Source organism: Artemia sp. Qi Xiang Cuo, chromosome 14 (assembly GCF_049724085.1).
Source record: "Artemia sp. Qi Xiang Cuo chromosome 14, ASM4972408v1, whole genome shotgun sequence".
Taxonomy (NCBI): Eukaryota; Metazoa; Arthropoda; class Branchiopoda; order Anostraca; family Artemiidae; genus Artemia; species Artemia sp. Qi Xiang Cuo.
In genome coordinates, this window is record NC_142807.1 from 13,615,372 (window position 1) to 13,637,694 (window position 22,323).

Here is a 22,323-nt window from a genome sequence, read left to right on the forward strand (position 1 = left end):
CGCCAAGAAATACTTTTCAAAAACCATTTCAGAGCAAGTTACTTTCTTAATGTCCCTCCTAAACCCATTTTCCGACTTGAAGTACTTATTTTTTTCACCCACAACTATACTTTACAGCTTTTTAGTTACCTCAACACTAAGAAATACTTTTCAGATAAAAAGTTCTAGTTCAATTTCAAATTTTCTGAAAAAATTGAAGAATAATTCAAGTTCCCTTCTGAACATTACCAAAGAACTCGCTTCAATTTTAATTTACTAATAGAAAACAAATATATAACAAATAACTTCATGATTTCACAATGTCACAAGGAAAATTAAAGTTCAAGTATAAATTTTCGATGGAAGATGGAAAAAGTAATACCATACTTGTGAATATTTTCACGGAAGATAAAAAGTTCTAGTTCAATTTTAAATTTTCTCAATGAAGTGAAGAAAAGTTCAAGTTCCCTTCTGAATTTTACCAGAGAACACAATTCAATTCTAATTTCACCAGAGAAAATCAAAATCTTCCACTTCAGTTCTTTATTTCCCAAAGACATAAAGAAATTTAAAGTTCAATTCTATTTTTCCAAATAATATAAAAATTTTCGACTTTAGTTCAGATTTGTCTCGAAGAGATGAAAAAGTTAAAATACAGTTCCAAATTTTTCACAGAAGATAAAAAAGTTTAAGTTCTCTTCGGAATTTTACCAAAGAATACAATTCAATTCTAATTTTTCCAAGAAAACAAAAATCTTCCACTTCAGTTCTTTATTTCACAAAGCCATAAAGAAATTTAAAGTTCAATTCTAAATTTTTCCGTGAAAGATAGAAAAAGTAATACCATACTTGTGAATATTTTCACGGAAGATAAAAAGTTCTAGTTCAATTTAAAATTTTCTCTACGAAGTGAAGAAAAGTTCAAGTTCTCTACTGAATTTTACCAAAGAACACAATTCAATTCTAATTTACCCAGAGTAAAATCAAAATCTTCCACTTCAGTTCTTTATTTCACAAAGCCATAAAGAAATTTAAAGTTCAATTCTAAATTTTTCGGTGGAAAATAGAAAAAGTAATACCACACTTGTGAATATTTTCCCAGAAGATAAAAAGTTCTAGTTCATTTTAAAATTTTCTCAACAAAGTGAAGAAAAATTCAAGGTCTCTTCTGAATTTTACAAAAGAACACAATTCAATTCTAATTTCACAAGAGAAAATTAAAATCTTCCACTTCATTTCTTTATTTCACAAAGACATAAAGAAATTTAAATTTCAATTCTAAATTTTTCGGTGGAAGATAGAAAAAGTAATACCATACTTGTGAATGTTTTCCCGGAAGATAAAAAGTTCTAGTTCCATTTTAAATTTTTTCAACGAAGTGAAGAAAAGTTCAAGTTCTCCTCTGAACTTTACCAAAGAATACACTTCAATTGTAATTTCTCCAGAGAAAAAAAAATCTTCCACTTCAGTTCGTTATTTTAATAAGACATAATGAAATTTAAAGTTCAATTCTAAATTTTTCGGTGGGAGATTGAAAAATTAATACCATACTTGCCATAAAGAAGCCATAAAGAAATATATATATATATATATATATATATATATATATATATATATATATATATATATATATATATATATATATATATGTTTATATATATATATATATATATATATATATATATATATATATATATATATATATATATATATATATATATATATATATATATATATATATATATATATATATATATATATATATATATATATATATATATATATATATATATATATATATATATAGATATATATATATATACTCATGATAAGACACCGGAACTTGTGTGTGGTTGTAAGTATGTCCTTGGGGCATATAAGTTTTTTATAGAAACATTGTCGTAAAAAAAACTTCAAAAAGAGTTCATTCGATTTTAAATTCAAAGGGCTAGTGGCCTTTTTAACTGTCGAGAGTGATTGGAGGTCAACTAACCCCCCTCTCACGCCCACCATTTCCCCAAACAAAACCAATCAAAATTTTGAGACATATATTTTGTTCAACGTAGTTGAAAGGTCCGGAAATTCTGTCTTTGAGGATTACACCCCCCCATAGCCCTCAGGGTAAGGGTTTTAAGTTATGCCCTGGGGGCATATAAGGTTTTTTTTATAGAAAGCGTTTCCGTAAATACTTCAAAAAGAGCTCACTCGATTGGAAATTGAAAGGGCTAGTGCCCTTTTTAATAGTTGTTTGTAATTGAAGGGCAACTACCCCCCCCCCTCATGCCCACCATTTCCCCAAGCACATGCAATCAAAATTTTGACATATCCATTTTGTTCGACGTAGTTTAAAGTTCTGGAAATTAGGTCTTTGGGGATGATAACCCCTTCAGAGCCCTGAGGGCAAGGGTTGTAAGTTTTGCCATGGGGGCATGTATGTTTTTTTATAGAAAGCGTTGTCGTAAAAACTTTAAAAACCTCATTTGATTGTATATTCAAAGGGCTAGTGCCATTTTTAATAGTCGAAAGTGATTGGAAGTAAACTAGCCCCCCTTTCACGCGCACCATTTCCCCAAACACATCCAATCAAAATTTTGAGATAGGCATTTTGTTCAACGTAGTTTAAAATTCTGCAAATTATGTCTTCGAGGATGAAAAACCCATGGGCACCCATATGGGGGGGAAGGGGAGGGGGCTCCCGCCGGGAGCCCCTGGCTGAATGATGCTGCCTTATTTTTATATTTTTGTTCTGAGATTTCTATTATATAGCATTAAAAGTACCAATTAGACGAGGTTTGCCCCCCCCTCCGGAATTCAGCTTATGGGCGCCCATGGACAAACCCCCACAACCCTCAGGGCAAGGGTTTTAAGTTATGTCCTGGGGGCATATAAGGTTTTTATAGGAGGCGTTGTCGTAGAAACTTCAAAAAGGGCTCATTCAATTGGAAATTGAAAGGGCTAGTGGTCTCTTTCATATTCGAAAGTGATTGGAGGGCAACTAATCCCCCTCTCACGCCCACCATTTCCACAAACACATCCAATCAAAATTTTGAGAGACATTTCGTTCTAATAAACAAAATGCTTAGCTTGTCGTAAGATATTTCTTCAGTAGTCTTAGAAAATTTCGCTTGTTGCTGTATTCTCAGACTGAGGCTGGAATTGAGTTCCAGATTTTTGGCCCAGTGTGACGGATGCTGAATCCCGCTCTCGATGTCGGGCGAATTTCGCACGAAAAGTCTGAACGATGCGTAGTAAGATAATTATGAAATATGGAATTAGTTGGAAAAACACCAGAGAAATTTACAGGTAAATTACTATCGATAATCGTGACAGTTACTAGAGATAGAAATTAAATGAAGTTGATCCAAAGAATAAATTCCTGAAGTCCCATATAGGTGTCTAACTGAAGATCTGCAATAAACATTAAAAATAATCCCATAGCTTTATATTGAAGTATTTGGAGAGATTTGAAAACAGAAGAAAAGGTAGATGCCCAAGTCGAAATGCAATAGAGAAAACATAGGTGGACGAAAGAATAATAAATAGGTTTTAGAATAGTTTTAGGAAAGAAATGACGAAGACAGGTTAGCATACCAATATTTTGGGAAGTTTTTAACGATAGTCTTTTACATATTTATGAAACAACAAATTTTCATCTAAAATAATCCCAAGATATTTAAACTGATCTACCGTTGTAATTCAAGACCATTCAAGAAAAGAGAGAAGCTATCTGACGCTACTGATCCAGTTCGCGAAAATAACATATATTGGCATTTTTTTTATTAAGAGCTAGTAAATTCCTTGAAGACCAATCAGATACAGTTAGTAATGTACTTTCGAGGTTCTGGAAAAGAACTGATAGGTCCCGGTGAGAAGCAAAAATTACTACATCATCAGCAAACATCATAATTTTACAAAGAAGCAAAACTTATGGCAAATCATTTATAAAAAGAAGAAATAGAATAGGCCCAAGGACAGAGCCCTGAGGTACTCCATAATTAATCGAAAAAGTTTCAGAACGGTGATCAAGAGATTTATCAACACAATCTAGTCGGCTCCCGGAAAGGTAAGATGCAAAAAAATTAACAGCTTGCGTTGAAAACCCATGAGACTTAAGTTTAGAAAAAAGCAACGGAGGATTTACACTGTCAAACACCTTAGCGACATCAAGAAAAATCCCCAAAGCGTGTTGACCTTCATCTAGTGAATCATTAATATTTAGTAAAAGCTCATGAATTGCCAGTTCAGTTGACTTTCCTTTCATAAAACCATATTGAGACGTGTGTAAAACCTTACTATCAAATAAATATTTTTGTAATTGACTATTTGCAAGTTTTTCCAAAATTTTGCTGAAAACAGAAAGTAGAGAAATGCCTCTATAATCTGAAGGGTCAGTTGAATTCCCCGCTTTAGGTAATGCTATAACATTTGCTTTTCTTAAAAGCTCATGAAAAACCCCATGCACAAGTGATAGATTAAAAACATATACCAACAAAGGTGAAATGCTTGTTTCTGCTTGCTTTACAGTTTGAGCCAAAAATCCAAATTCGTCCTTAGAAAAACTCTATTTAAGCTTCAGAATAACTTTCTCAATCTCCAAAAGCAGAATAATCTCTAAAAGCATTTAAAATTTCACTCGGCTTTGTGACATTTTCTCCAATTAAAACTAGTAACACTAGTTACTAGCTACTAGTTACTAGGTAAGTAACGCTAGTACTCTTATGACTATGAGGACGTATCTTTTCATTTATCAATTGCCATGTCTTTTTCATATCTGATTTATACTCCAAAAATTTCTGTGTATAATATTTTCTCTTCCCATGTCTGATATTTTATTTTTGCTTATTCCTATAAACTCTGTATTCTTCAAACGACTCAGGTGTCTGTAATTTCAAATAATTCTTAAACTTTCTATTTTCATGTTTTAACGACGTAAAAATACCTTCAGTAATCCATCGATCAAATTTCTGCGCAAACTTTTTTTCTGCACAAATTTCTGCACAAACGTCTTTCTCATATGTGATTTATACCCCAAAAATTTCTCTTATAATATTTTCTCTTCCCATGTCTGATAATTGAATTTACCTTATTCCTATAAACTCCGTATTATTCAAATGACTCAGGCGTCTGTAATTTTAAATAATTCTTAAACTTTCTATTTTTATGTTTTAACGATGTAAGAATACCTTCAGTAATCCATGGGTAAAATTTCTGCGCAAACTTTCCATACGAAACTCGTGTTGAAGAAGTCCGATCCCGCAGTCACATCATTTGATCCATAAAATCTGAAAACGCAGCATTCGCGTCATCTGAGCCATAAACCGAACTCCAATCATGGTCACCCATTGACTGACGTAGAACTTTACAATCAATCCATGTATATCGTTTTTTTGAATTATCCAGTGTTGAATCTCGATGTTGTTTATTACTATTATTTAAATTTAGAAGAACAGTCACCGGAAAATGATCTGACATATCAGACAAAATTACTGACGATTTTCAGCATCAAATAAAACAGGAGAGAAAAATGTTTTATCTAATAATGTAGCTGCGTTAGCTGTAACTTTTGTTGGCAGAGAAATATTTGGAAGAAAATTAGAACACAACATCATACTTAAAAACTCCTTATTATTTCCAACATCGAGATTCAAAAGATCAAAGTTAAAATCACCCGAAATAATAACCAGGTTTTTCAACGCTTCCAGATTTTTCAACAGCGGTTCAAAAACTTCCAAAAATCTTTTAGTTACCCGATTATTATTACCGATTAAAATGTGGTTTATTTCTATAATTTACATTTAGAAGAACCCTCACCGGAAAATGATCTGACATATCAAACAAAATTACTGACGATTTTCAGTACCAAATAAAACAGGAGAGAAAAATATTTTATCTAATAATGTAGCTGCGTTAGCTGTAACTTTTGTCAACAGAGAAATATTTGGAAGAAAACTATAATACAACATCATACTTAAAAACTCCTTATTATTTCCAACATCGAGATTCAAAAGATCAAAGTTAAAATCACTCGAAATAATAACCGGTTTTTTCAACGCTTCCAGGTTTTTAAACAGCGGTTCAAAAACAACTTCTGAAAATATTTTTGGGTTACCCGACAGAGGTCGATAAACAGACCCGAAAATAAATGGATTACAGCCCAAAGGTACAACTTCAACAAATTTAGTCTCACATAACCCTTCATCAAATACAGACAAATCACTGAGAACTCTAAAAAACCAGTCATCACGAATATGCATCATCTGACCTCCTCTCGCATTCTGACACCTTGTACGCGAAATATACTTCATCCCAGGCAGATCTAACATTGTCAGGGGTGTATTAGCAGACAAAAAGTTTCGCAAACTCCAAAAATATCAATAGGACTAAACCCAGGCAAGAGCTTCAGTTCATTGAATGCACTTTGTAACCCCTGGGCATTTACATGTAACGATCGGATCGAAGAATCACAATTTTAGTTTTATCAGATAGAAAGTCGCCTGAAGAATAATCACATTCAGTAAGATTATTTACATAAGGTATGTCTTCATCACTTCCGTTAGCTTAATTTAGAATAACATCTAATTTCAAACGAGAATTAAGAAAACACTGAAAACGATTCATAAGCCAAAAAAAGAAAAGAAAAATTCACCGCTTCTTAGTTTAAACGACAGGTTCATATGACACATTGCGAATCTGAATTACGTCAGAAATCGTTTTACACGGAATGATTTGCGAACCGCACTTGACATAAACCACATCTCGTGAGGTCCATACATTTTTCAATTCAAACTTATTGCGTGCAAGCTTGTAGATATCTTGCCTTTCTCTGGTTAGAGGCTCATTTACATGGATTGGGGAACCTTTCAAATTCTTGCGATTGCGTAGTATGTCAACTGCAGATGCCTCAGTAAAAAAGGTAAGTTCAATCGGAGTTTTTATTTCCGACGCAGCTCCCAAACGCCTTGCACCCTTGACAACGGATTCATCAAGATTGAGTCCCATTTCACTGTTAAGTCTAACTAATACTTTCTCACCAAGGTGAGGCAAATCACGCGCGGGAGAGTCTTACCCAGATACAATGACCTTAGTCAGAAGAGAAGACTGGTTTATATCATCCAGCTTAGTTTCAAGCTTTTGGAGCTTTGCGCCATTTTGAACAATTCTTGCCCGCAAATCACCAAGTGATTCCTCAATCAGTTCAAATTTACCCTTAAATTGCAGATCAATCGCCTCATAGACAGCTTGCGTAACAGTATCAAGAAAATCTGACCTAATCTGTGTCACCGAAGAGCTCCCTAATCTACAGCGCTGGTATTCCACTCTTCTACGAAATTCATCCTGTATACCGTCACGACAGTTTAAAATTTCTGACTGCATCAAGTTCACCGACTTAGATAAATCCCTGGCTAAACCTTCCGAGTCCTCCGTACACAGCCTTATCGCTCGCTGAACATTTTTTCTAGCATCTTTTAGCACTTCTTCATGTTTCTCCGCGTACGCCCATATATTCTCTGAAGTCACTATCTTAATTTCGTCAGTTCCGTAACAGCAAGATTCATAATTACTTCCATCATCTTTGACAGGTATCACCCGCGTAATCTTGCATGGACACAGCTTTAATATTTAGTGTGGACTATAAGGGTCAGATTCTTTCCAATTTTCTACTAAACTCCACCAACCCTGCTTCCACTCAGCATCTGCTTGCTTCCTGCATTTTGCTTGCTTTCTATATTCTGCTGTGCTTTGCTCATATTGCTCGTTTGAAATTTCTACCAGGAGCCAATCTGCTGCTGCTGCTACTTCTAGGCCTGCTAACTCAAGTAATCCTGTTGTTGCTACGCCTGAGATTCAGACAGATATTACTAATTTGAAGAAGATGGCGAAGTCCATTGAAGAAAATGTCTTTAAATCCCTGCTTACTTCAGTTACAAAGAGTATTTATTCACAAGTTCAATCCCTTGGTCTGCCTATGAAAGGTGACAAAGTTGATCTTGATTTGGCAGTAAAATACCTGATGTCAAGCTCCATCCAAGATGACATTAAACAGATAGTCAGTGCCCAGCTTCAAGAAACAAACTTTTCTTGCAAAATTGCAGATATTGAAAAGAAGCTTGCTGATCATGTTGTTGCTCAAACCGATCAACTTAAGCAGCAGGAATTAAAAAGTCCACTCATTGTTTTTGGATTACCGGAGGATGAGATATTTGAAAACCCTGAACCTAAGTTTTTGTCACTTTGTCAAGATAAGTTTCCTGGTATTAATCTTTTGAACAGTGACTTTGTGTTTGTGCAATGTATTGGAAAATGAGTAGGTAAAAAAAATCGACCTGTTATTATTGAGTACTACAACCTGAGAGTACGATTCCTGCTTCTCAAAAATAAAAAGGATCTGGTTTGTTCATTAATGAGCCTTTGTCTAAACCTAGGCTTACCTTACTTTTGCAAGCAAAACCCATTGTGGCAGGAATAATGCTTGGGCTGTGAATGGTGATATTCTTGTCAAAAGTGGAAGTAGGGTACTCAAAATCCCATCCCTTGGTGACATTAATGCCCTTCCTGCTTTGCAAGAATCTTTTGCCAGTATTGTTTCAGATTGACTAGTGCTGCTTAACATAATTCTTCTCTTTACAATAAAATTTCATCTGCTTGGTTATTTTTTGCCCATTCCTATTTTTTTTTCTTTTGCCCGTGCTTTTCCCATGTCATCAAAATTATTACATGCAATTCACTGGTTTTTTAACTTATTTTCCATACTGTATTCTTCTTGTCCGCACTACTTTAGCTCTATCTGTTTCACTACTTTTCCTACTATTTGATAATGAAAATGGATGATTCTCTAGATTCTTTTCTTTCCTTAATAAACTTTCTCTTCTTGATTCAGTGTGTTTTTATTCACCTTTTGTTTCTAGTGATCATAGTGAAAGAAAGTTGTTAAAATTTCTTCATCAGTCTGATTATTGTTACCATTCTTATCAACATTATTTTGAAAAAGTGCTGCCTTCAATGCCTTCTGCTAAAAACTTTAATGTGTTTACTTTGAATGTACAAGGTTTAAGGTGCAAATGGGATTATGCTGTGCAATATAATGGTGGTGATAATTGCCCTTGTGATGCAGTAGGTCTCACAGAGACCTGGCTGTCTTCAAGTGATGATATGTCTGTGTATGACATACCAGGTTCTACTGCATACCACACAGCTAGATCTCTAACTAAGTGTTCTGGGGAAATATATTTTTTTTGTCAGAAGTAATCTTAATGTTTCGAGACATCTAGATGTTTGGAAGATTTTTGATCCGGTTGTAAATAATAGAAGTGCGTATGCTTTGGTTGTTGACCTGTCATGGGATACAGTAAGTTGTGATACTATTTGTTTATTTTACAAGCCTCCACCTTTCCCAATAGCGACATTTTCTGAATTAATTGATGAACTTTGTTCAGTTGATAAGCTTGCTTTAAGAAATATTTATATGCTTGGAGACTTTAACTGCAATTTATTGAAAATTAGGTGTGATGATGAGTCTGAATGCAGATGGCTTCACGAATGCAGATGGCTCAACTATTGAAAAAGCCGCTGTACCTAATGCCTTCAACTCTTACTTTACCTCCCTACCATCCGCTTCGAAGTTCTGTTCACCAATTTTTTGCTGCCTAAAAGGGTATCCTCAGCAGCTCAGAGGTCACCAATTTATGGAGCAATTGCTCTTTGTAAGTCCATTCGCAGTGAACTTTCTCTTATTAAAAACTCTTCTTTCCTTTACAGAAAAATATTCTCGAAGTCTGGAAGTATTTTTGTTTTCTTTATTTGTTTATTGATTTTGTTTTAATCTTTTTCCACTTTACTTTATCTAGTTTTTTTCTTATTATGTTGAATCAGATTAGAACCCTGTTTTCTATATTATTATTAATGGTTTGGAATTTAAATAAAACACAGGAGATTTCAGTTTGGAGAAATTTAAGTTTAAGGTAATTGTATAGTGGTTGTTTGTCTCTTTTTTTTTGTTGGTTTTTCTCGTATTGTGGTTATAATTTCGAGGTATTGTTGTATTTTTTTTTTTTCTCTAATCTGTTTTGTGGGGATTTTGTGATTGATATGAGGTCATCCCCAAGCTATGTTTCTTGGGACCTTTGCCGCCCAAGTGTACCTATGTAATTGTTTTAGTAATTAATAAATTGACTTGATGGATTTATATATTTGGAATCAGTATAAAAATTCTTTTAATGCACATATTGCTATCAAAAATCCTTTTTTTAGAGTTATGATTACTAATATCCCAAGCGGCTGCTTATTAACATATTTCGCTGCCACGAGCTAAAATCAATTACAGCTACTTTAGATACGCAACGTTTCTATTGTTTGTTCCTAAGTGGCACAAAAATACCCGTTTTGAAAAGTTTGGGATAACGAATCCAGTTAAACAGTGGTCGAGAATTCGTGGAAAGTTTTTTATTACTTTTGGTTACGTTACACCTTACTTACAGTTCGTTAATACAAACTGTTTGATCTACAATTTCACATTGTAAGCTATTAAATACCGGTATCTAATCGACGCTCTCAATTAGGCTACATATAGAAAATCTTGTATCCAAAGAATCTAACACTTTCGTAGAATTATCTTATATTTAAAATATATTTAAGCATTTAATATTTAAATCATAAGCATTTAGCGTCAAATGTCGTACTATTTAGCATCATGGTAAATCTGATTTGTTTGAATCAACTTCAACTGATTACTGTTGTAATAGGTGCATATGTTTATTCACAAGCCAATTGGCCTCTAAACAACAATGTAGACGAGCTAGAAGTTCTCATCAAACAGACGAGTTGCCCGATTGGAGTTGCTACTGAATGCTAGAAAATTACTGACGAAACTGGCCGTATAAACGGTTATATAAACTTTTTAAATACAAGACGCGTTCGAGGCTTTCAGCGCTTTGGTGGAGGTTTTGGCGTGCATATTCGGCAAGGCATACCGCGCAAACTGTTAAGCCACTTGTCATGAAGTATATGACACTACTTCGGCTGAATGAAAGCGGAGCTTTCTCTCTAGACGATTTTTGTGTCTTATACTCGCAGTTGTGTACTATCCTGAAACTGCTAAGAGCAGTAAAGACCTGATACATTATTATTTATAAACGTTTATTGGCAATGTGTACTTTATTGGCAACGTTTATTGGCAATGTGTACTTTGTTGGCAACGTTTATTGGCAATGTTTATTGGAAATGTTTATTGGCAATACTCGGCTCCTGCGTTCGTAATTACCGGCGATTCCAATCAAACTCATAAACAATGGGTGTCCAGCATGCTTGACTTACAGCAAGCTGTGAAACTTCCCACACACCAGAGTGGTATTACACTGGATTTTATACTTACCAACTTTACGGACTTACCAACTAACCTCTCTAACTACTACCTCCCTCCCCGTTTCGTAGGTCATCTATAAAGCTTTGATGACTTCATCATTCTGAGGCAATCTAAGACTACTTTCCTCAGACCAAAGAAAAAGAAGTTTACAACTTGACCCCTGATTAAGGAGTGTGTCTATTTGTTTGGGAGATGGATAAGAAACTTCGACTTTGACGAAATTTGTTCATTAATAGATATCAACCTGAAAGTTGAGACGCTAACGTTGTCACTCCTGCAGAAATATTATGAACGGTTCCCCACTAAAATAGTTGTGGTAAGCGACAGTGACAAGTCTTGGATAACGAAGGAATTTAAACCCTAATCATGACCCGCTGTAAGCTGCCCGCGAGTAGTCAAACCGTTGCTGCGAAGAAACTTCGTGATGACATCGTTAAAGTAAACAGGGCGATACAGAAACCACACGTTTGCGATAAGGTGTCATCACTTCTGAAGACTGACCCCCGAAAATGGCACTCCCAGGCCAAGCGACTTTCTGGAAAGAGTGTTAGCAGTGACCTGAAGGTGCAAAAAGACGATGACACTTTTCTATCGTCAGCCAAAGTGAAAACATTCTTCGAAAATATAAGTTCGTCTTACTCATAAGTCACTGAACCATATGTCGAAAGTCTCGAAGACGACTTTTCGGACTACCAGTTTGTTGAAATACCTGAATATGTAGTATGTAGGGAACTGCAAAAGTTAAAAATGAACAATGTTTAATTTTTTTGAGAACTGCCAGTCAAACTTCTAATTGATTATGCACCATTCCTGGCCAATCCTTTGGCACCCGTAATAAATCAGTGCTTCAAAGATCAAATCTTCCCTCAAGCATGGAAGAAAGCCTATGTTCGGGATAAACCTATAGTCAAAAACCAAAAACAATGTAAACAGCTCCGTCCAATTTCCAAACGTTCGAACCTTACTAAGGTCACTAAATCTTTCATATACCGTGAACTCCTGAAGGAAATAAACTATTCTCTAGACCCTTTCCAGTATGGCTGTTTGAAAGGAAGCAGCCCCATCCATTATCCTCTGCGTCTCCATCACCTCATAACTGAATGGATAGGCAGGCGAAACATCATTAGTAGACCTTCTGCTCTTTGATTATAGTAAAGCGTTCGATTTAATCCGCCATATCACTGTTGTACAAAACCTGAAGCAAATGGGGGATATAGAAAGCACCAGTCACAAGTGTCTCTATGCACTTTTTACTAGACATTTCAACTCTAAATGGACTGAAATAATGTGTCGTGCTTCCCAAGGTACCAAGCTGACTGCCTCACTGTTCTTGGCTGTGATCAACTACGTTCTCGTTGACTTTGATGAATGCTTTGAATACGTCAATGATCCGTCCGCCTTGCTCAAATTCTCGTGGATAAATTCCAAGCAATATCCCAGTTCCAATATGAATTGAAAGACAGTTTCACTGATCCTTGCAGGAATAATGGACTTCAAATTAACGTCAATAAAACAAAAGTGATGCGTTTTAATCGGCTTAAAAGGGACATAGCTTGTCCTAGACCCTGGTTCCCTGCCACTTCAACTGCAATTGTTCTTGGTGCGACTTTCAGTACTGACTGTTCTTTCAGCTACCGTGTTTCTAACCATGTGAAAAAGGGCAACTATGCTTTGCGATGACTGAATATACTTCGACGATTAGGTTTCCAAGTGAATCAGTTATTACTAGCGTATATTTACAGTATATTTCCCTTGTTAGAATACACGTGCCCTGTTTGGGGACCAGGTGCACAATATTGACTGTTTAAGTGAGGATCTCGAGGCTGTTCAAAAGCGACGACAAAAATCATACTGGGCCCCAAATATGATACGTATGCAACTGCAACGTTAAAAATAGTAACGCTGAGAGAACAGAGATTGCATCTCATGTGCCAATTTGGATAGTCGCTCATCGCTAGTAAAAAACACAGTACGTTGTTGCCTCCTCGTATTGCCACCAAATCCAATAACACAATAACGCCAATAAAGCCAATACCGACAGACGGACTAGCTCGAGCCAATAAGATGCAGAAAGAATCGATTCAGCAATTCTTTTATTCCGTTCTATACAAGTGTCATTAATCATACTTTTTTTCCTGTGTTGTTAGAGATAGGTTAATTTAGTTGAGGCTTTTTCCAATACTACAAAAGCTGTTTTAAATAAATGAATCTTGATATTGCCTTAAGAATGGTTTTTAGTGGACCTGCCATAAATTGCACAGGAGAAATATCCTTCTCCGCCCTTCTTTTGGGTGAAAAACTACTTAAGATCTTTAACCAGCCACGAATAATTGATATCATTATCCCCACTCATTATTGAGGGATGGGTGACTTAAGAGGTGCCGGGAATTATATATCGGGGGAAATAGAGGTTGATGAAAAAGGATATGAAAAGTGTAATTTAACGTCACGATGGAAGGGGTGCCCTAAGGGGGAAGGACAGCCTGAGATATCGGATGAACCTAAAGGGTATAAGAAAATTGAAATGTAGTATACCTCTATTTTTATACCCTGATATATTTTGGAATGCTCAATTTTGTATAAATTTAATAATTTGAAATTTTTGAAGAACTTTTATTATTAAGAAAAAGTAAGTGACATTAGATAAATTATGAAATATTGTTTAAAGAAAATTTGAAAGTCACCGAGAGGAGAGGAGGTGGGATTATTAAAAAAAAGAAAAAAAAGAGGTGCCGTACAGTGACATCGTAGACACCTTCACACGAAAATCAGCAAGGAGGAAGGTTTTATCGATTGACTTTGGATATAAATAGACCTACTTACAAAATAATGTATAAAGCGTACACGAGTTTATGTGTTGCTATCTACCAATGGAATAATCTTATTTCCAACACCTTGTTGGTTTATTTAGTTTACATGATAACTTACCAATATAACTTACTTACCAATATAACAGAATAACTTACGCCCGTATCTTACCAATATTTGACTCTTAAATTATTATCATAAGTGATGTCATTTTGCAATAAAATAAAAACTGTAGTAATAAAGATTATTTTCTTAAGGAATATGACCTTTCCCCCGATGGTATGAATAAAGAGCAGTAAAAATTCTTGGGCCTAGAAGCGTCAAAGCTTTAAATCTGGTTCTGCTTGTACCTAGAGAGTCTCGAAGTATTTGAGAATAATTTAACATTTAAAATATCTTTAAAAAAGTTATATTTAAAGAATCAATATTTAGCGTTACACCAAAATTATAAATTATAAGATAGTGATTCTCTAAAAAAAATTGAGATTCTTGAATATAAATTACAAAAAAATTACTAAAAATTTTTGTAAGACTATAAGTTTTGACCTTTTACTGCTAGATATATTCCATGTAGATAGCAAAAAAAACTGTGTGACGACATTGAAAGGAAACAACTATATGTACTTACTACTAACCAGTGGCAGTTCTGGCATATCTTGCGCCTGGGGCAAAACCTCAATTAGTGCCCCCCTTTGCTCCCACAAAATTTTCAGGCCAATTTTTTGGCAAAATTTTCATTTATTAATGGAATTGTTTTTAATTAATTAATTGATTAATATTTACTACTAATTTTTATTTATTATTTATATTATTTAATTATCATTCTTTGTTTTAATTGTTATTATTTAATTTTCTTAAGTCATTTTATTTTTAACTATTTAGTTATTTATTAATTATTTTAACAAAAATGTAATTTAAAAGATTAAAAATGATTATAGCCGTTAGATTATTTATCTGAATTTTTTCGTCCCAAAAATTTTTGCGCCCGGGGCAAGTACCCCCTCCCCTAAAACTGCGAGCGGCGGTGCTCTCCACGCTCTTGTCATAATGCAATTCCTAATGACATACTCTGGCGAAGTTTCTCCACGTCGTTCCCTCCACACGTACTCTGGAGAAGTTGCTTCAGGTTGACAATGACGAGAAAATGGATCCACATTCTTGTCGATCCATTCTTGTGGATCCACAAGAAAGTATGATCAAAATATTTCATTCAAATTACTTCCCAAAGCATTTCAACCCGGATAACAATAAGGAAAAGGCTACTAAATACATCTATTCTGATACCACATGTCTTTCACTATGATATTTAATTCAGCGGTGCCAATTCATATTGAAGTGGTGGGGGGCAAAAGTATATATATAATTCTAGGGGAGCAATAGTTGTTTTTCAAATTGAAAATACCAAAAAAGTATTTTTCAGAATTTAGCAGGGGGGATAGCCCCTACGCCTCCAATCGACGCACACCTGCTGAGTAGCATATTTAGTGCACCACTCTTGCCATTTTGGACCCTCAGTTCTTAAACAGATGTGCAAAAAGTATCTTTTAATTTAAGAAAGCTTTCATGGGATTCTAATGCAGATTTTTAACGAAAATTAGAATATTTCTGTCTCCCCAACTACATAGAGTATTGCATTCCCTAGTAGATGTAGATGTTCTAAATGTCGGAAGTAAATGTTTGACAACCTTTTTGTAACTGCGAAATTCAACATCTACATCAGAACACCTTTATTAGATTTACAACATCTTCAGAACAGTACTGTTCTAAATGTCGAAAGTAAATCTTTGGGAAATCTATTTGTAACTACGATATTTAGAACATCTAAATCTACAGGGGAATAACATCTACAAGGGATATAGTACTCTATATAGGCGTGGTGACCGAAATATAATAATTTCCTTTAAAAATTGCCGCGAAAAAATTCAATCCTAAATGCGGAGAAGCTTATGCATATTTGTGTTTTGTCAGCCAACGTAACCATGGCGTCAGGCTAGAAAATAATTTTCAAAGGTACGAAATATTAGTTAAACAATAATTTATTAATCTTCGTTCGCATAAAATAACAATTTCCTATTTACAATCTGTTCAACAGTAAAAACCTTCATAAATTAAAACAACATTTCTCTGTTAGGAATCTGGACGGATCGTTTCAGTTGACAGCCCAAACAGAAGGCACATTTACATAGGTCTATCATATAATAATTGATTATTATGGCATTCCATAAGTCACGCAAGTTCGGTTAACACTCTGAAAACTCTTCTTCTACAACAAGTTGTTGGGTATCTTTTCCTGTATCTACTTCATTGACATCTAGCTCTCTTCGTTTTAAGTTGATTCGTGGGGATGATTTGTGCACCACACTAGATGGCGTCAGTACAGCAGTTTCAAAAACCGGGTTTACACTACCTGCTGGTATATCTTGCATTGCTTCATAAACTGGGTTGGTAAAATCTCTTGGTTTGTCTACTTCTGTAGCAGCTTCAGGGTTTTGAGGTGCGGTCGGACCAAGCTCAACATTTGTGCCCTGTCGGAACGCAACACTTGGGCTACTGAGAGGGCCAAAAGAGCTGCCCTTTCCCCTATATCTTTTCACATAAATGAAGCCACCAGCAACTCCTAGAGCTAATAGAATTATGACCAAAACAATTGGTATTGCAATGGCAGCGCTGATAGTAGACTCTTCTGGCACAAGTCTCTTCTGAACAAAAAATTCGCAGTATCTACCTTGGAAGTCAGTTGGACATTTGCACATCATATTGCCGTTCTCATCTACATCACATGTGCCACCGTTTTGACAGGTACAGCGGAAAGTCAGAGCTTTCACTTTCTCGTACGGTGCATCACATAATACTTCACTTGCCATCTGTGTTCCAGTACTGTCTGGGCAAACACATTTATGTCCTCCGGGTACTAGTAAGCACAAATGAGAACACTGGGCGTTTAAGCATGCATTGCTTAAGGTAGTGTTGTATCTGAAGTCTGTAAATATTTTCACAGAGCTGGGTGATGTTATATCTTTAGCCAAACGGACGTAAACTCCTCTTCCAAACTTATCTTGTTTTCTCAATTCTCCTTTGTCACGAGTCACCCAGAATACAGATAATTCATACACATCTAAAGCAATTGGATGATCTAAATAGTCACCTCGAAGAACCACAGTTCTGCCACTACCATCCGGTTTCATACTCTCAATAATATTGAGTTTAGCATCTGCCCAGTAGACATTACCACCCATGCTGTGATCAACGGTAAGACCGGTTGGGTGACCTAGACGATCTGAAACAAGAACACGTCGCTTACTTCCGTCCATCCAAGAGGACTCAATACGTGGAGCAGTGCCAGCATCAGCCCAGAACATTGTTCCTGGAATAAAAAACATATATTATATGTCTGAGTATTTTCGTTATAAAGAACTTTAATACGGTAATTTAATATTTTAACGACATTTAGTATTTTTATATTTTAGTATATTTATAATAATAGTTATTAATGATCATTGTCACTCAAATAAAACCAGCCTCTTTGTGTCTTTCTGTCTCTTTGACTTTTTGAAATGCACGTTTTCTGAAATTTAAGTTTGCATGAGCATATTTTGTACTGTGTCATTTTGACTAAAAGCAGAATGCGCCAATTTTCCCTCAAAATACATCATGTCACTCAGCATAAAAAAGCGATAAATCAAATTTAATTTAGATAAGAAACTTAGTAATTAACTTAGTAAATTAAAATCTAATTAAATTAATAAATTAAAATAGTAAATTGAAATCTGAGCAACCCATTCTCGGAAAATCAAGAAGTATTATGCATCATTATTTAAAAAGTTGGATTTATTTTTAGTTTGGATTAAGAAAAAGTTAGATTAGTTTTGACTAACAGCAGAATGGTAGTCAATTTTCCCTCAAAATACATCATGTCACTCAGCCTAAAAACCAATAAATCAGATTTAGTTCAAATAAAAAACTAAGTGTCAGTCATTTAATAAACAAATTACAAGAAAAAGGCAATAATTATAGTTCAAATTTTAAGGTGTTTAAATCCCTAGCCTTTCCTTAGCCGAGTGGTTGGCACGCTAGACTTGAAATCCTTAGTCCATGAGGACAGGGTCAAATCCTGGTGTTGCTGGTTATTATGCTTGGAACGGAGGTCAGCGGCATGAATCTGTAAGCTCAGTCAGGGTCAACCCAGCTCTAAATAGGCACCTGGAGAAATCTGGGGAAATTAAACAGGAATATTTTGCACAAGTACAGGATGGTTGACCCCAGCCTCCACTCCACTTCCTGGCCAAAGGGCCTTAAAACGGAGATCAGCACTGCAGGTAGGGACTGTAAAGTCCAATGCCGTGCTCTTTGCCGTGCGTTATGACCTTTCATTAGTAGTCAATATTAATTTACAATTAATTTAATAATTATAACTTATATTAATTTACAACGCTAGTCATCATGACCTCTCATTAGTAGTCACTATTATTTTATTATAACGCTATAATATAATATAATTATTTATAATTTATGTTAATGTATAATGCTAGTCATTATGACCTTTCGTTAGTAGTCAATATTAATTTAATATAACGCTATAATTAATTATCATATTATAATATAATATAAATTAATTTTAACGCTAGTAGTTTTGACCTTTCATTAGTAGTCAATATTAAATTATAATTAATTTATTTATTATAATTTATAATGATTTATATTTATTCAATATTATTTTGTAGATACAAATTGGCGCAACAATTTATTAACAAACCATTAAAGTAGCTAGTAGCAGGCCAGTTAGACAACAAGCATAATAAAGAAAAGGCGCATACTCTCCTGTAAAGACCAGAATCCTTATAGCTCTGACTCTACAATGCTCGCTTCAGATGCCAATCGCATACTGTCAAATAATTTTTTTTTCTTTCTTCGGATTAATGATTGGTTAAAAGTTAATGACATTTATACAGATAATAAGTTCAACTTGATCTGAGCTATGCGACATATTTTTCTAAGTGAGAACGAGCAAAGCTAACAGTTTCCTTTTCTTTCTAAAAGAAAAAGATTTTGTGAAGAAAAAGATTTTCTTTTTTTAGTGCTCCACTATAATCTATTTTTGTAGATGGAGGGTGAATAAATGTTATTATTATAATTTGTTAATTTTGTTGTAATGGTTGTTAAGTTAATGTAAATTATTAATTTGTTATTTTTGTGGTGTATCTTTTGTTCTGTTTTTTACTTTTCCATATTTTCCATCATTATTCTTATTTTACTTTTCTTAATTCTCTTTTTATAACTCCATTATCTTCAATTTTTAAGCGGGTTATGATACAAAAAGTATATATTTATTGATACTAATACACAGTTAATTATTTTTAAGAGAAAAGTATTATGAATAATTTATTAATTATCTGAATATAATAAAGTGTTATAATATAATTATGGTATGATTGAACCTTTTTTTAGTATTTTGCATAGCCTATTTAACAAATTATCATCTTAGATGGAGTTTTTGAGAAAAAGGAAAAAAAATTGAAAGTAAAATCAACGGTTCCCAGGAAATATAACAAACACTAAACGAACTGTTTCTTTTGTGCAAGAAAGAGAAACAATTTTCCTAACAAAATTTTCAGATGTTTAACATTTTTGTTTAGAAATAACAAATTTAAAAAACAAAAATTAAATAAAAATTATGTTTGGGTAATTTTCAATCTTTAATATTAGATTTTCAATTAAATTTTAATTTTTCTGCATCATTTGAAAAAGTCAGCGAGGAATTTTCTTTCAAACTGATATTTAAGAAAATGTACATCTTGAATTTTGTATTTTTATTTTATATTTTGTTTGTATTTTTTTTGGTATTTTGCATTTATGAGCTTTGCGAATTTGATCTGCTATTATCATGACTATTCACCATTAAGTTTTCATCTTCTTATTTATGTTTGATGATTTTTTTGTGTTTTTTGGTACTTATTTATTAACCAGAAAACACGCGAGAAGTGGATCGCGAAAAACTAGCCAAGCAACGTCTTTAACAAGACAATTCTTTTGTCCCACAAAGCAAACAGGGGTTTCTCACTCCATGAACAATATTTAAACTTTTGTTATTTGGAGTAGAGGGGCAAAAAAGTACCTAGGTTAGGTTAAGTATTTAATATATGCTATGCTTCCCCCCCCCCATCTAATGTGCAAATATATAGCCCAAATTTGTTTCTAAACTATTATATTTTTATCCTATTTTGTTTTATTCCATAAGCATTAACCAAACTTCACTTCTCGCGTATTTTCTGGCTAATACATAAGTACCGTTATTTTTTTTTAACCATACTCTCTAAAAAAAAGTCTTTTTCAACACACTTTTTTAAATGCCATAATAAAAAAAAAACTTAGAAAAAATATAAACAAGCAAGGAATAAAATTTTAGAAAAAACAATTAGCAAAAAAAAACTTAGAAAAAACATAAACAAGCAAGGAATAAAATTAAAAAAAAAATAATAAGTTTCAATTTGAAAAATAACTTATAAGCAATAAATGCTAAATTTATGCTGCTTGTTAAACGAACAAAATAGTTGGAAGAATTAATTATCAAGCTTGATACCAAATGTTTCATTAATGGAGTGACCATACTTTAAATATGAAAGAAAGAAAAACTATGCCTCTCGTCACTAAGAAGAGAATTGACCAATTACTAAGAATTTCCCTATCCAAATTTTCACCTCTAATAAATTCCAGGGCTATAAGAGATAAAAACAAAAACAGTGCCTAAATATACAAGAAGCAGTCAAATGATAAAAAGCACCCACAAGACAAAATAAATAAAAAACAAAAAATAATCAAAAATAAAAAGGAACCAAACGGCCAAATCTATTAATAAAGGTGGGTAAGGGTACAATCTAGATGAGTGGATATTTTGGCCAAAAAATGATACATAGTTAAAAAAAAAATCCTCAAGCATTTAATGAAAGTACGCCAAACCGTAAATTCGACCAGTATACCTTCTTATAGTGTAAACTTTTATCTATTTTATAAGTATCTATATTTGTTTTACCTACATACTATTTCTACAGTACAGAGTTTCTACTAAGACTTCAGAAAAAAACAGAAAATATGTTGCATTTTATACATATAGATTTTTATCTGTACTTCAAATATCTATATTTTTAATCTATACACATATGTACATAGATATCTATAGTGTAATATATACCTAAGTATCTATAGTGTAGATATAGCATAGATTTGTCAACAACAACCCCAGATCGAAAAAGAAATTTTCAAGTATAGATATCTATAATTTTATTTTTTACTACATCTATAGCATAAATATAGCCCTTCTATATATAGAATATAGAGTCTTCTACTAAATCAGAGAACGTGTAGCATTCTTATACATACAAATTTGTATCTTTACTTCAGACATATGTGACTTTTATCGTTATCTATATACCACATTTATAGAAAGCATTTTGCATAATCGCCTCCCTACTTTTTTTTTACAATTAAAAAAATAAATCTTTTTAATGTAATTTCTGATCATTTTTCAGATCGTGCCCATGCCTGTCCAAGATATAATGGGGACTACCATAAACCCCGTGGGTTCTTACATTTTTCTTCAAAAACACTAGAACAAAAACAGAAATCATATTGCATAATCGCTTGTTCAATGTTTGCAAATTAGCAGAAAGTTATTAAAAAAGTTCAGAAAGTTCTACAGAAAGTCCCGAGATTAATTGAAAGAAATTTTTGTTGGTAATATTTCAATAAGTTCTTCCAGTGTTGCATAAAACGCTAATATTTTCCAAGTAGGCGTAATTGGGGTAATTTCAAATTATTTTTGTATTTCACGTATGTTTCTGTCGCACAATATTTTCCACAAAACTATGCTTCAGTATTGAAAACGACTGAAATAAATATAGCTATACAATTAAGCTAAAAATATCTCAGAAAATTCTTGAAAAAAAATATACCAACTAAAATAAAATCCAAATATAATTTGCGCATATCCAACACCCATGATGGGTGTCATATTCGAAGCTCCTCTGTCCGAAAGCGGATCAGGGGGGGGGGGGGGGCAGGATAGAGGCTCCCCCGTCCGACACGGGATAGGGGGAGGGGGAAGAGGAAGCCCCCCCGTGTCCGAATCCTATACTTATCAAAAAAGTAAGTTGAGCTTAAAAACTAGGGGCCCCAAAAATTGC

The 22,323-nt window shown here is 33.8% G+C and overlaps 1 protein-coding gene across 1 annotated transcript in view; it reads right to left on the reverse strand.

Annotated features, from left to right (window-relative positions):
• Window positions 1-16,386: 16,386 nt before the first annotated feature.
• The window catches only part of LOC148944166 (low-density lipoprotein receptor-related protein 2-like), a 70,058-nt gene continuing 64,121 nt past the window's right edge, over window positions 16,387-22,323 (reverse strand). Inside the window, exon 4 of the mRNA XM_089100499.1 lies at window positions 16,387-17,510. Coding sequence (XP_088956625.1) covers window positions 16,387-17,510 — 1,124 coding nt within the window. The remainder of the gene's footprint in view (window positions 17,511-22,323) is intronic.